The 16210-nt window shown below is 32.7% G+C and overlaps 3 protein-coding genes across 3 annotated transcripts; 2 read left to right on the forward strand and 1 right to left on the reverse strand.

The window, feature by feature from the left end:
• Positions 1-2094: 2094 nt before the first annotated feature.
• LOC137809671 (uncharacterized) lies at positions 2095-3487 on the forward strand. The gene is made up of 4 exons (XM_068610771.1): positions 2095-2418; positions 2891-2986; positions 3066-3114; positions 3262-3487. Exons 1-4 carry the CDS (start codon positions 2104-2106, stop codon positions 3348-3350), a joined length of 549 nt encoding a protein of 182 aa, XP_068466872.1. The 5' UTR covers positions 2095-2103; the 3' UTR covers positions 3351-3487.
• A 3351-nt stretch (positions 3488-6838) lies between these two features.
• Positions 6839-8024, reverse strand: LOC137811145 (uncharacterized). Its single transcript, XM_068612764.1, has one exon. The coding sequence runs from the start codon at positions 7875-7877 to the stop codon at positions 7116-7118; it is 762 nt and encodes a 253-aa protein (XP_068468865.1). The 5' UTR covers positions 7878-8024; the 3' UTR covers positions 6839-7115.
• A 5634-nt stretch (positions 8025-13658) lies between these two features.
• Positions 13659-15761, forward strand: LOC137811146 (uncharacterized). The gene is made up of 2 exons (XM_068612765.1): positions 13659-13989; positions 14983-15761. Exons 1-2 carry the CDS (start codon positions 13853-13855, stop codon positions 15605-15607), a joined length of 762 nt encoding a protein of 253 aa, XP_068468866.1. The 5' UTR covers positions 13659-13852; the 3' UTR covers positions 15608-15761.
• Positions 15762-16210: the final 449 nt, after the last annotated feature.

The raw sequence follows: 16210 nt of genomic DNA on the forward strand, positions 1-16210 counted from the left end.
AGTATTGATATATTAATTTCAAGTAAAATTCATATTTGTTAATAATATTAATTTATCTTCAAAGGAACTTATGTGATATTTCTTTCTTATAAAATTTAAGAAAAAAAAAGAAAATATCCAAAATGTGATATTGATCAATTTTAAATGCAAATGATAACATTATAGAATACTTTTTTTAATTGATCTCATATGACTGTTTTTGTCTTTAAAAACTCACATATTATAACACAATAAAAATTGAAAATTTTTAACTATTATTAAAACATGAAAAACATACTATCAATTTATTCATAATCTTTATTCCTCTCTTCAATTTTCTCTTTTTTTCTTATTATTTTTTATAATATATTAGTTTTTTCACAAAATGTGGAAAGTATGGTAAAAAAAGAATGTGGAAAGTAGGTATGTACCGGTCGGCACCGGACGACCGCGTGGTTCGAAGTAAATTATCTAATTAAGCAAAGAACGTGGTTACACGTGGGACAAACGGTTACAATTCCCACTGAGCAACAAACACACGTGAGCACTCCCTGGATTTTCGGGAACACCCCCTAGATCCCAGGAAACCATCTAACACGACCCACGACCCAAGGACCACAAAACAGGTCGCGAACCACTAACGACCCGGAGGGCCCAAGCCCAAGGGGACATACAAAAGAAGAGAAAGAAAGAGAGAAAGGTATGTTATTCATTCTCGAAAGGACTCCCACTGAGAGAGATTACTGACTTGAGCGTCGGAGCGCAATCGCAGGTACCCCCGCCGGCCGACCGAGGCACGCAAGGAAGAAGGAAACTCGAAGGACAGGACAATTGAGAGTGGAGCAGACACCTTGTATCGACGTGGATAAACATTACTCAGTCCCCGATATCCATACAGGTACAATTGGCGCCCACCGTGGGGCCGAGTAATCATTATTCCTAGACCCAAAGATCCCAACGCTTGAAGATGGGCTCAACGGCAAACAACAACAATGATATCTCTGAAGAGCATAGGACCATACTACAAACCCTCCAGATTCAGATGCAGGAGTTACTCCAAAAAAGGGTCATCGATCAACTTCGCCAGGATGAAGAAAGGAAAAGACGAGAAGAAGAGCGTCAGCAACACGCAGAAGAGATAGCCCAATTGAAAGAACAGAACAAGAGATTGTTGGACAGACTCGAACAACCTGAACGTGAAGGGCATTCGCGTGTGCCTTCTCCATCACCGTTCCAATCAGGAACAAAAATAATTACAATAAATTTGAGTTTTTAAAAAATTAATGTATTTTTTATTTTTAAAATTGTGTTAGACCCATGTTAGAATTGTCAGAAATCCAACACATATTTATTGAATTGGACACTTCACTAATATGTGTCCTATGAGTGTCAGTATTTGATACGTTTGTTCGGCGGACATACCATTTAAGAGGAGTGTCCGAGCTTTATACTAACTAATTGGAACTAATTACTTAATGGAAGTTATGATAGCTAATTAAATATTAATTTAAAAATTAATTATTATTTTTTATTAAAAATAAAAATTACGTTAGATATTTAGTCTATAAAATAATATATATTTTAGTCAAATAATAATTAATTATTTTTTATTTTTAAAATTAATTTGTATTTAATGAATTTTTTATAGTATATAAAATATAATTGTATTGATATGTTTAATTAATTAAAGGTTTTCATACTTTTCTCTTCAACATAGAGTACAATAGTTTTTGAAGTATAAAATCTTATTTATTACTCCAAGAAAGAGAGAGGAAAAATTTCTCAACAGTATATTTTCATTACATCATGTCACTTGTTGTTACGGTTTTCATTCTATTTCTTGTCAAAAAAAATTTATTTCATTAACATAAAAACCTAAAAGATGTATTTCAGAATGAAGAGAGGCGGTTATGTAATTTTCAATAATAAAGATTTAAATTTTTAATATAATACAATAAATAGTTTAGCAATTTTGATTTAAATTATTTAACTCCTTCTCTAGTCACCACGCATTTTCAAAAATCACTTCAAAAATGACCTCAAAAAAAAAAAACTTGTAAGATTTAAATACTCGCGCTAAGTTAACCGCCTAATCTCATCAATTGGAAACTCGTGTGGAAAGAGATGAAGAAAACGGGAAAGAAAACCAAACCAATGGTGGCCGATTTCCTGAAAACACCGTCGCCGGTGGATTCACCGGAGGCGGATTCTCCGGTGATTTTCACGAGATCGACTTCCACCTCCAAGCGCGCGAAGAGAGTTACTCTCCCCACCAGCTCTTCTCCACCTCGCAGTCACAGAGCTCCGAGCAACATTTCCGACCTCAGAAACTTCACCTCTTCCGGCGTCGACGATCTCAAGCGTCGCATCGAATACTCTCACTCCGAGTTCCTCAAGGATCTCGAGGCCTCTAACTCGCGTCTCCACAAACGCTTCAAGGTTTCTTCTCTAGAGTTTTCCTTCAGTTTCTCACAAACAGCATAACATCGCATTTCGCATTTCTGAGATCGCTTTATAGAATGCGCTAAGAATTTCTTAAGATTGTCAATTAATGAATTCTCACCTGACTGATCGGGAAACAAATGAAACAGAAAATGTATTAAGCAACTGAAAATATTCAAGGACTAGAACATGTTAAATCGTGAATTTGGATTCTGTGATTTAATTCAAACAGATTGTTATAGAATATTTGCGTAATTACCTCTGTTCTGGTTTTGCTTGATATCAATTGCTAGCACATTCTGTCTAGTTTAGGAGAAAATTGAAAACAGAATAAGGGGAAAAGGAAATCTGAAGATTAATTCCTTTGATCAACATTAGGAAACCTGAGAGTCACTATTTTGTTTTAATCGAAATAAACCTCTGGATTAATCATTAATAATCACTTAGTTGTTTCTAATTTGAAATTTAGATGCAGACTCAAGCATACCAGCAAGTAATGGATGAAGCAGAGAAGGAATACAAAAAGGTTTCTGAACGGATAACGGAAAGCCGAGATGCAATGAAGGTGTTGTTTCCTTCACTGTCACTTTTAAACTATCGTTTGGAAACACTTTTAGAGTCTAATGGTTTTTTTTTTTTTTCAGGCTTCTTATGAAGAATTCATGGTAGAAGCACAGGCTAGCGCATCTCGGGGTATGCATAGTACAATCAATTCCAAAAATGCTTTTATTCTCATTCATCACAAAATTTGAGATGCTGTTATGTTCAACATTCTTGTATTTAAATGTCCTTTTTACGGAATTTCATTAGTCAGATAGTTATTTGATTTCAAAATTTCAGCATGCAAAACTTCTATCGTTGAGCTTTCGCAGTCGTTTGAGAAGACGATTGACTCTCTTCGAAAACGCTATGGAACTTCATCAAATTAGCCATGTAACTTTGTAGATGCTCAGTTGCTCACTGATTGATTTAAGGTAAACTTCAACTCTTTGACGTCTTTCATGATCTATGGGATTACGAACGGTTTGCTCCGTATTCGTTCTTCTAGCGTTTTAGTTAAGCCACGAATGACAATTTCCTTGAATGATTTTATATATGTTCTGTTGAAATTTGAAATATTGACGAGAGTTAGCATTTATCACAAATTGTTTTAAGAATGGAAGGGGAGCAGAAATCAATCATCCTCAAATATGGATGATAAGTAGGAGAAGAGGGTGAGAGTTTCACAACCTTTATCTTCATTTTTTTAAAATAAAGATTTATCTTCTTCTCTATTTTAAAATAAAGATTTATCTTCATCTCTATCTTTACATGTAACGGATATAAACTTTTTTTTATCTAACGAATAAGTACGAGGACATGAACGAGTATGGAGTATGGAGACGGATATGATATGAATATATACTTATTTTTGTTCCCATATTTAACTTAAAAAGTTAACCATTATATATACTCATATTTGCAGGCACTCAATACGCAAATTCTCTGTACAAATTTTCTGTCAATGAGGACAATAGACCCTATATGGGTTCATTTGACATCCTATCCCCAACTAAAATTAAAAAAATGATAAAAAATTTCAATAAACTACTAATAAAATGTGAGAGAGAATGACTTTTTTGTTGTCTTCTAGAACTTTTTCTTCGTTTTGTTGCTCTCCCTCACAGTGGTCTATTTTATTACACATTTTTTTTCATTAATCTTATTACTTTTTCTCTTAAATCGTAAAAAAGTTGGTTGAGGAGAAGCACTTTTCTTATTGTAATGTTAAAAGTGAGACACAGAACATGCCAAATTAAATAGATAAAGTCCATCCAAATAAAACGAATAATAGCTAACAGTTGAGATTAAATGATAAATCATCATTATTTTTTTATTTCTGGTTTCATCTATTGTATTTGTTTCATTCCAATTGTGAAACTCTCCGAAAACAACCACCTAGAAGGGTAACCATCCTGAAATAGTGAAACTTACTAGTGGAAGTTAGTGAAAAGTGCAGCTACGCAAAAACAAAAAAGAGTAGCATTCTCATTGAAATCAGATTTTAGTATTTGTTTTGAGGTTAAGTGCCGTCCAATTATTTATAGTCTATTAAATTTTGGGGTTACTCGGCGTCTCCTCTTTCTTACCAAAAACCGATACAATACTTGACCAATTATTAAAGCTTGGTACAAAATTGTAGATAATTCCACTGGTCACAGTGGCAAGAATTGGACAACAAACTTAGACCTGTACAACTTTTCGGCATGTTAGTATATTATAAGGAGTTGACATAGAGCAATATGATACATAAACAAATAAATAAAAAGACCAGATGATTGTAAATTGCTAAATATAAGAGTAATATTATTCTATATGATATATCATAAATATCTAAATTATAATTTCTATCACAATGATCTACATTCTAAAGTTAGAAATCAATCCAATTATGGTAAGGAAAAGGACAAGTTTTTTTGCGTTTTGGATTCTGGAGGAATAATCAACCTGGGATAGGTTGGAGGATATTCTTCCGCGGCCTACACATTTCATTGTTTCATATGTGTTTAGAAATCAGTTTACATTTTTATAAAGAAAGTTCACTTCAATGACAAATGCTGACAAAAAACTTGAAACATTAACATAAACTTGAGTTTGCGACCCTATCAAACGGTTCTTAAATTTGCAATTAATACCGTTTTGTAAAGTTTTACGAGTCATGGTCCTGTATATGTCCAACAAAATTTCCAGTTCATTGTTGATCTTTGAATTTGGCTGTAGACAATTGTTGCTTTGATTGGTAGTAAATTTGACAGAGCAGATTAGTTGTGTTTATAGATTCCCTACTCAAAACTTTGGATAACTCATTAGTAATGGCGGCCATCTTAAGGAGCCGCACAACCTAAGCCTCTACTCCCACTTTCATAATATCTATATTATTATTTTTTATGTTTTTTTTAATTGAATCATTTTATCTTTCATTAAATCTAAATAAATTATTTATTTATTAAATAAAATAAATAAATAATTTTTTTTATTTCAAAATAATTAAATAACTTAAAAAATACGGTTATATAAATACCATTATGTAAAGAGATACATCATGTGATAATTTTTATGTCATTTTTAATTAAATAACTTTATACTTTAATAGATAAATAAAAAATTATTTATTTATTTAATAAAAGAAATAATAATAATTTTTTATTTCAAAATAGTTTAATCATGTTTTAAAATATTTTTTATATAAGCTTTTTAATACCATTTTTAAAAAATTATATATATTAAGTTGTATTATTTTTTACTTTTAATTAATTATTTATAAAAAAATTATATAATTCTGAATGAAATAAAAAGTACCAATATAAGCACGTGCATTTTTTTGGAAGTCATTATAATACTACATTAAATGTTTAAAATATGGATGTGGTATTAAATTGATATTTCAATATAAGATAGGAGTGTTTTTTTTTTCATCTCACATGGATTAGATATTAAAGCATTCCATAATATATTGAGTGCAAATCTTTATCATATAAGTCGATTTTATAACGTTAAATTACATTTAAAATTCAATTCTTAATATGATATCAGAGTCATTTTGTAGTTTATCATAAATGAAAGTCTTGACGAGAGAGAAGTGTTGAGATCTCACATTAACTAGATATTAAAACATTTTATAGTATATAACTGAATTCAAACCTTCGATTTTATAAGATTGATTTAGATTTAAAGTATATCTCTTACAAATTTTACTAATTTTGGTTATAATATAAACGTGTTTGTATCTTTTTATTGAGAAAATGTTTTTCTTTTTCACAGAAAAAATTCCAAAAACTTTAAAAACTACTTCTAATTATATATCCCAAAAGTATTAGAGAATTGATATGATTAAATATAACTTATTTTCTCATTATATTATATGTTGTTGAGTATTTTATTGGACAGTGGTCCCTAGAGTGTGATTTTTATTTAATTTTGTTGCGTATGTAATTAAATCTGTTAACTTTTTGTCATAAATTTTCTTTAATAAATATGCTGAATCATGCACGGAATAGAAGTGTTTTTATTTTTTCGAAAATATATAAATTTTCTTAGTAGTAAAATTTCTAAAAACTTTAAAAAGCACTTATACTTTATATCTAAAAGTATATACATAAATAATATAGTGATTCAATAACTCCTTTTCCTTACTATTAAGAGCGTTTTTTTGTTACTATTTCATTATAATAACATATAATTTATTTCTGCTTACTCAGGCACGGATGGAACCTAAGCAATACTTGCACGCTACTATCCAGTGCATTTTCTTACTTGAATACAAATTCGAACTGACACAGGTTTTATTTCTAATTATTATTGAATTCATTGACACACACATTATTTATTAAAATTGAAAAAATAAAGAGAAAAATGCTACAAAAAAGCACTGTTGCAATTATTTTAAGTAAAAATAATAGTTCAAAATATATGTCTGAGTAAACAAATTCTTCTACATCATAATTAATATAATGACTGTCACCAAAGCAATTGCACAGTGCAATAAACTAAATGGCAAAGCAAAACTACACACGGATTATCACCACTCAACCATTCCACTTCACTAAAGATCAAAAACAAAAACAAAAACAAAATAAAATGTATCAGAAAAGAAAGAATGGCCACCCTATCACGGAAAACAAAAAAAAGGAAAAAAAAAAGAGGGAGAAAAACAATCACAAACGGTGGTGGTGATGAGTTGGTCCGTTCTTGCGAAACGCAACCTCGGTGTCCAATCCAAAGCCATCGACGGTGCGAACGTGAACCAAAGCGGAGTGGTTGAAGAGTTCGACGAGGGGCTGGACGCTGTAGAGGTCGTTGGCGGAGTACTTATCGGCGCGCCGGGACAACGCCACGTGGAGAACACACACCCCCTCCGGCTTCAGCGTGCGTTCGATCTCCGCCACGAACCGCTGCGGGTACAGCGCGTGGTCGAAGACGTTGGAGAATTCGAAATCAAACGTGTCGTTGCGGAACGGTTGGTTGTGAAAGTCACCCTCGACAACGAGAGGTGGATAAGGAACCAAATCCATTCCGACGGAGTCAGCCACTCCGATTCGCCGCAGCGCCTCCACCTCCTGGCCCACCCGCGCACCGATGCAGAGCGCCTTGGAGGTGTTCCGGAGAAGGTTTTTGTCCCTAAGGTCGTTGAAGAAGCGCGCAAAGACGGGAATCTTGCGGTCCCAGTCTCGGGTTGTCCATATTTTGCGGAGCCTGGGATTGAGGGTCTTGTTAAGCTGGCGCTGTATGTAGGATTGGTAGGAGGAGTAGCCGGGTCGGATTGTGAGGTCTTTGGTTGTTACAGAATGATGGAAGGGTTGTTGTTGTTGTGGGAATAACAGGTAGAAGAAGAGGAATGGGAGGGAGAGGAAGAGGCAGACGAGGAAACACCTTAGGATGAATGGTTTCGTGAGCGTGATTTTCATGACCGCATACATATCATATCTCTCATCTCATGTTTTCGTCGAAAGAGAAACCCAACAGTTTTTCTATGTTTGGAATTTCCGAACGTAGGTTCTGCATTGTTTTGTCGTTTGTGGATTTTGGCATGGGAGTGAGATGGAGGAGGGAGATTAAAGACGTTGGGACAACTGGCTGGGGGCCCATCAAATTTTCTGGAAACTTAAGAAAATTGTAAAAGATAAAACATTTATATTATTTTAAAATAAATAAATAAAAGTATCTGAATATAAATTGGATTATTTAAAATTAGTATGAATGAGAAACAGTTTTGCAGTTGCAGAAGCGGAAAAGGATGATAGAGGGAGGTACGCGTGGTGCGTAGAGCGCATGCAAAAGGTAAGGTGGCACCGTTTCTTGGGCTGCTTTTTGTATGTTTTGTTAGCTTTAAGTGTGCCTCCAATTTTGTGTTTTTTCAAGTGTGAGTAGAGAAGATAACGGGTAGATGAAAAAAAATAAAAATGAATGAATAGAATAATGAAAGTAGTGATGGAGAAAGCCATGATTGTAGGGAAGAAGTGAAAGTGAAATGAATTGATAGAGATTATCGTTCACGCAAGGCTAATGAAGGAATGATAAATAGATTAATTGATTGTATTATTCAAGTTAAAGGTATCATAATGAGGTCGCTCTCATCAGAAACCTCTGCAAATAAAACCCTTCCACCCATCATGCCACATTTAAGCAGACCTCTATCAACCACTTTGCTTGCTTCCACAATCCACCTCATTACATTACATTACACTTACATTTCATTTTATTAAGGTTTCTATTAAGAATTTCACTTTAAATTTAACTCAAGTAAAAAATATATATTTTATAGCTATTAAAAGAATACATTTTAACTTATCAATCTTATTATTAAATCGATTTAAGATAAAAAAAAATTCATTCACATATATTATAAAATGTATCCACAAATATTATTATTTTTAGTATAACACTATTATCAGTGACACAATATATCTAACATATTCTCATTCGAATAAGTTGACGTGATATTATATTAAAAAATAAATTTTAAATTTAATTTAACTTTATAAATAATTTTTTCATTTATATTATATATATATATTAGAAAATATCTTTTATGTTTAATCAATATGAAATCAATGGAATGATATGTCAACAGGGGAATATTGTCACATCAACTATATGCCAAGTGAAAGTCAAGTGACAAACTCGTTTAAGTTTTTGTTTATCTTTGTGAGATAAATCTTGACTGCCCATTTTGAAATCACAAAACATCCGTAAAATATAATCTTCTTATGATACTTTTTATAATGCATGTTTTTTTTTTATATTAACAAATTCCACTTCTACAATTTATAGAGTTATATACCAATGACAGTTTTAAAAAATATATAATAAAAGATGTATACCCAAATGACCAAAGCTATGAATTAATAATATAACATAATAAATACGTGGTAAAAAAACGGTTATAATTAGCGTTGAATAAGTCAAAGATACACTTTGAGTACACTTCTACGATTTCAGGAAGCCACTACATGAACTGAGAACCACTACACACGTCTTAGTGAACTAATTATCTGACCCACACAAAGGAAAGTCCAGGTCAACCTATAAATAAGACTTCCGAAGGGGGGAAAAGTACGTTTTTTATATCCTAAGAGAACAGACTAATCACTAGCATTGACTTGAGTGTTGAAATGCAATTGCAGGTACTCCTCCGACCGACGGAGCACACGCGTAGGAGAGGAAGAACTTTGAAGAAATAAGGAACTACCAGCACGACAACAAATTATGTACCAAGTGGATCAACATTACTCAGGCCTCATCATCCCCGCAGGTACAATTGGCGCCCATCGTGGGGCCTGAGTAATTTCCAACCTTTCAATCACAAGGACTTCGATAAGCAACAATCACTACAAGAAAAACGCGAATTACATACAAATTATTACATACGGATCAAAATCCGTATGTAAAATCAACATTACATACGGATTTTTACATACCGATTAAATTCCGTATGTAAACAGGTATTACATACAGATTTTTCCGTATGTAATTTTTGGCACCATGGAGCGCGGGAATTAAAATCCGTATGTAAACAAGTTTACATACAGATTTTTTTCCGTATGTAAACAAGTTTACATACGGATATAATCCGTATGTAAATATTGACACCATAAAATAAAATTAGCAGTGAATGGGATTCGAAGCCAGGTTCCTTCAGCAATCAAAAAAAATTTAACCACTGGTCACTAGAAAGACTTGGGTTCAAATCCTGGCTGTTGCAATTTGCTTGCAATATTATTTGGGGTTTGGTTTCGAGTCCTATGGCTTGGGTTCGAGTCCTAGCCAGTGCAGAATGCCTTTAGGATTAATAAAAAATATAGATAGAGATAAATAATAATAAAAAAATTAAAAAATAAATTTTTTACATTACATACGGATATTACATACAGATTTATCCGTATGTAATTTACATACGGATTCAGAATCTGTATGTAATGCTTACCTACGACAATTTTACATATGGATTTTTGTCCGTATGTAATCCGTATGTAAACCTGTTTTATATATGGATTTTGGGTCTTACATACGGATTTTGACTGTATGTAATTCCAATTTTTCTTGTAGTGAATGGTATCCACAGTGAATAACGCAAATAATGACAACACGGTAGAGGATCAAATGGCGATGTTGCAGGCCCTTCAAGCCCAGATGCAAGAGCTATTGCAGAAAGGAATTGCAGATCAGTTGCATCATGAGGAGGATTAGCGTAAGCAAGAAGAAGAACGACGTCGGCAAGTAGAGGAAATGGCTCAACTAAAGGAGCATAACAAAAGACTACTTCAGTGACTTGAAGAATCCGAACGGAAGGACACTCCCGTGCACCGACACCACCAACACATCAATCCGGGACAAAATACCAACTCCCCAAACTCAGGTGGTGCACCACGCGTCATTTACGCATCATACACATCAAAGCGCATTAAGTATGCTGCTCAAAGCAGAGTAGCCAACCCGAGGGTCACTTAACTATTTCATTAATTAAACTTTAATTTAATATAAATTGAATTACATTATAACATAACGATATAACGTAAGGTGCAGGAATTAATGACGATATAACGTAAGGTGCAGGGAATTCACACATGCGGTTCATAAATTGAATTTAACATTATATTATAATAACTTGCATCTTAAGGTGCAGTAAATAATTCAAAACACTATGTTACTTTTTCCCTTTTGCTAAAACCCTAAAACATAATCACAACCACCGCTGCCGCCAGTCATGAACCAGCGCGTGTCGCACGAACAAAAGGTGTTGGATCCCGTTCAGGGAGACGACCACCAGGCCACCAAACGATCACCGCGCGACGCTGTTGCTCTCCCTCTCCAACCCCAACGCCACCACGCCGCCAAAGGGCGCAGGAACCACCGCGTCAACCAACGAACTGCCACGCTTGGGTTCGATCTTGATCCTAGACGCTGAACCAGGTCGCGGCCAACCGCGTCGTCGCTGCAAGCATTACCAGCAACAGAGATGGACGAATGACGAAGGAGAATATGCGAGCGACGGTAGCTTGCGATTCCGCACCGACAACGACTCCAATAATGAGTTTGTGTACAGGGTGTTAACGGCGTTAATGGTGTTGGGTGCAGGAAGGTTAGGGATCTGTTATTGAGGAATGGATATTGTGATTGATACCCTAATTTAAAATTAGGGTTCACAAAATGGGAATATTTTGAAATTAGGGTTCTTAAGATTTTTTAAAACATTGGAGAATCATAAAATGAGCAAAGAGACTCTGATACCACATGTAAATTAAAACATGAATGAACGCAACATACAATAATGTTCACATACAAATCTTATTCGTCTTTGATTCTCACATGCTTTACATACAATTAGGAAAGAGATAAACACTTACCTTGATCCATGAGAGATCTTACGTGAGCTTTTTCTATACCTCATTTATTTTTAATCTATCTCTTTGATAATTCTGTTATTGTCACACACCTTCTTGATGGTTAACAATGAGACAACTTTTATTTGTAAAAATAAAACCCTATTACTCTTAATTTCCAATATCCATCAAATGTAGGTTTTCATTACGTATCATCAGATATATATTTTTCACGTTAACCAATAAATCATTTATTCTATTATTATTATTAAATCATATTCGGACACAAAGTCCAAACTCTATATCATGTGAATCACTTTATAAAAATTAATTTACATAATTTCTCACAGTTCACTCATTAATCTAAACAAAAGAGATAATTTATCATTTGTCACCTTATTAAACTTAAATCATATACCAATTTTTTTTAACTTTTTACATAAACTTTCCAATGTATTTCATGCCCTCAGTATCCATAATAGGTAATTGTGGATCATATTCACCACTTAATAACACGATTTTCTTAAAGTTTGTTATACATATCTAAGTTGGTTTTATTTTCATTAACATGTACTTTTTCTTTATTATATTTAGTGATGACAAACAACATATTTGTATCTTAGGAATGTAAATCCCTCTTGATTTTCTTTTTTCTCGGATCTCATAGTATACATCTTTACATGAATTTTAAAGGAAGTTACAAATTTTGAGAATGACTCTTTCTTTTTAGACAATTTGTTTGTAGAGTTGGACAAACTTTTGAATGACGATATTTAATTTATTATTATAAAAAATTATTAAATATAAACTAATTTAAAATAAAAAATAATTACTTGGTTAAGTAGGTATTATTTTATAAATTAAAAAAAATATTAATATGTAAAGTAATTTATATTATTAATAAAAATTATTAAATAGTTTATAAATTACTATCTAACATTATTATCACTAAGATATTGATTACTTACTACTTAATTTTAAATTATATAATCTTTAATTAATCTAATTTTTTCATAATCTAATTAAATTAATAATTAATTTTATTATTTTATATAGACTAATAAATTAGTTTATAAAACTATTTTTTTCTTGTAGCATATGCCATTAAAATTTTGTTGGGTTTTTATTTTATTTTTTAAAATAATCACAATACTAGTAGTATTTATAGTAATCCTGACCCTTTCCATCTACTTTCATAGTTACATCATTCGAAATATTAAGTCATAGTTTATAAGAAAACTTTATCAAACTTTATCCTTCTTTAGTAACGAATATTAATCTAAATTTTGTTTTATTATATGATTTTATTTTCATGTTTCAAATATTTGATTTACCTTAGAAAATTATGAAACTTAAATAACTGTGTTTTATTCATAAATAACCATTTTATTGTTATAATATGTTTCCATCTTATTTGTTCTTATAATTATTTATAAAAATTATGTATCGTTTTTGTTAACATTTAAGTTTTGGTTTAATATTTCATATTTTATAATTTTTTTAATAATATTAATGATAAATGATTGTTGTTGATTGAGGTGTTGTGAAGTTGCATAATAATATTTAACTAAAAGCTTTTATATATATATAAAACAAACTAATGTTTTATTAGTAAAGAGAGGAGTTATTATATAAGAAAAAGAATGTTTAGAACATATATTCACAAAGTCATGTGAATTTTTAAAATATTATTATAAAATAATTGTTAATTCTCACCACTCTTGTTTATATGGTCCAAGTAAAATCATGTTTCTTTGTGACAAGATGTAAAAGAATTAGGTTTTCTAACAAGCTCTCAACATTTGGAAATTCCCCCTTTTTCACTCCTACTTTCAAATTTCACCCTATTATATGTAATTTTTATACAGTTAAAATATTAACGTTCAAATGCTTCAACGGTTAATGTTACCAATTAGTACCTAGAGAACAAGGTTGCTTAAGATAAAATGAATTAAGCAATGTTCTAATTAATATTAAAGAAAGGAGAAAAAAGAAAAGAGAAAAGGGTTGAGGAAGTAGTGTTATAGATTCAGAATTGAGAAGGGTTTGTGGTGGCGAAGAAGAAGGAGCAGATGGGTAATCCACGGAGATCGAAGGCCGCCGACGACCTTCATACGGCGGCAAGGTCCGGGGATCTCACCGCCGTTCAGTCAATTTTGGCTTCAAATCCTTTGGCCGTTAATTCCAGAGATAAGCATTCCAGAACACCGTATCCTCTTCATTCTCTTTTTATGTTGTTCAATTCGTTAATTAATTCGATTGAGCACAGCGCGGTAGAAACCCTAATAACTATATTTCTTCAATGTATTGTTGTTCTAGATAACAATACTCTCTTTTTGATGCTGAATACTTTTCGTTCCTTCTAGTTTTCACTATACAACACAGTAGCTGACATTGACAATTTCTTTTAGTTGGTTATTTCAATGATATGATTCGTTGCTGCATTTGTTTCATTCATTCCTATTCTATGCATTGCATATTTTGCTCTCTTGTTTGAACCATCCATTTTATACATCATTATCACCCCTATTATTGAACAAAACTATGTCCAGTTTTTATGGGATTTTGGTAGTCTGATCAGAAATTCACTTCAGTAGTCTATGCTAATTTTCGTGCAAACCTTTAGTATGTAAATTACTGTGGAAAATTTCAATTGTGACTGGAGAACGATACCACCGAATTTTGTCTGTCATAGGTAACATGATGGTGAACATGTTATGACACGGTAACATGATGGTAACATCGTGTAACATCATATCTATCCATATCCGTATGGGCAGTTAATGTTTCTTCAGATTGCATTGTAGGCAGAATTGGAGCAAAAAAATTTGTGGGTGAAGTACTAACTAGTGGTCTGTTCGATTTACTTCCCACTTTTTGGTTTTGAAAATTATTTTCTAAAATAATGTTTTCAACTAATTATTTTTCATCGGGTTAAGTTTTGAAAATTGTTTTCAGCACATGTATTTTAGAAACCAAAAACCAAAAAATTAGGAGATGTCTTTTCATCCACTTCTTCAGTTTCATGGTCAACTCAAAGGAGTGGGTCATTTGGAGTGGTATTGTTTGTGGTTACATGAGCTTGGTGTGAGTTTTTTTTTTTTAAATAGAAATGAAGTATAAAACCTAGGTTTTTCTTTGGAATTCTTTTTTGCATTGCCCTGCCACTTTGTTTTCTTTGACTATCAACTTTGGCCAATAGTCTACATTTAGCGGCATTTTCTGGGCAAACAGAGGTAGTCACTTATCTCTGCAACCACAAGGCTGATGCTGGTGCTTCTGCTATGGATGACATGGCCGCAATGCACTTTGCTTCACAGAAGGGACATTTAGAAGTTGTTCGAGCTCTACTTTCAGCTGGAGCCTCTCTCAAAGCATTTACCCGCAAAGGCATGACTTCATTACACTATGCTGTTCAAGGTTCCCATCTGGAACTCGTCAAGTATTTGGCCAAGAAAGGTGCAAACCTTGGTGCCCAGACAAAGGCAGGAAAGACCCCTTTGGATCTTGCTAGCAATGAAGAAATCCGATCCTTTCTGGAGGAATTTGAGAAGTCGGCAAAGAATGGAGAATTGGGAAAGAAAGATAACGATAAAGATAAAGATAAAGCTGAAGAATTTGATCCCAAGACATCTGAATTGGGATCGGAAGGTGATTTGAATGCTGAACCTCCTGCAGCTGCTCTTGATGAAGAAAACAATGCAAGAAAAAAGAGAAAGGTTAATGAAGATGGCGCAAGAGTAGAGTCGTCACAACCAAAAAAAGCGAGAGTTAAGTTAAGCCATCTCCAAAGTTCAGATGATACCCTAGAAGAAGAGAACATGTAGGTTGGTATAGGCACAGTAGAGCTTACATTTTGTTATTGTAATGTAGTTAATAGTATCTGCTTTGGAATCCCTTTGTTGGGTTACTGGACTAGCTATCTGTAGACTGTTAATAACAACTTATTCTGGATTAATACTATTTTATCTTGATAGATTAGATTATCCTATTCAGTTTCCACGTGCGACTTCGCATTTTAGCTGATAATTTGCTTGTCATATATGCGACTGTAGAAGTTAGCCTCTTTTCTATTAAACCAGTTCAACATGTGTTTTTGTATAATAAATAAGTATATGAAACATAATAGAAAATGAGTGGAGGTTATGATAAATTCATTGGGCTTGAGGTTGGAATAGATTCTTACATTTGAATTGAAATTGAAACAAAATAGAATAGGGGTGTGAGTTTATATAGCAAATGTATGCTACTAGAAATATAAAAACTTCATTTTCTTCATTTACAAATATAGAAGCTTGCTTCTTCGAACTATCTTCTTCTACATTTCTTTAACACCTTTCAAAAGCAAAACTTAAACTCTTTCATTTTCCTTAGTCATTTTCAAGGATACAATCTAGCTATGAAATAGAGTATAACAATGGTAAGTTATC

This window comes from Phaseolus vulgaris, chromosome 2, assembly GCF_000499845.2.
Source record: "Phaseolus vulgaris cultivar G19833 chromosome 2, P. vulgaris v2.0, whole genome shotgun sequence".
NCBI classification, from domain to species: domain Eukaryota; kingdom Viridiplantae; phylum Streptophyta; class Magnoliopsida; order Fabales; family Fabaceae; genus Phaseolus; species Phaseolus vulgaris.

What these genes read in the sequence shown, in the direction of transcription:
- LOC137809671 (XM_068610771.1), top strand. Translation starts at nt 2,104, where the DNA reads ATGAAGAAAACGGGAAAGAAAACCAAACCAATGGTGGCCGATTTCCTG. An exon ending in AAAGCCGAGATGCAATGAAG is followed by an intron (nt 2,987 to 3,065) that starts GTGTTGTTTCCT and finishes TTTTTTTTTCAG; the next exon opens with GCTTCTTATGAAGAATTCAT. An exon ending in ACAGGCTAGCGCATCTCGGG is followed by an intron (nt 3,115 to 3,261) that starts GTATGCATAGTA and finishes TCAAAATTTCAG; the next exon opens with CATGCAAAACTTCTATCGTT.
- LOC137811145 (XM_068612764.1), bottom strand. Translation starts at nt 7,877, where the DNA reads ATGTATGCGGTCATGAAAATCACGCTCACGAAACCATTCATCCTAAGG.
- LOC137811146 (XM_068612765.1), top strand. Translation starts at nt 13,853, where the DNA reads ATGGGTAATCCACGGAGATCGAAGGCCGCCGACGACCTTCATACGGCG. An exon ending in GATAAGCATTCCAGAACACC is followed by an intron (nt 13,990 to 14,982) that starts GTATCCTCTTCA and finishes TTTGGCCAATAG; the next exon opens with TCTACATTTAGCGGCATTTT.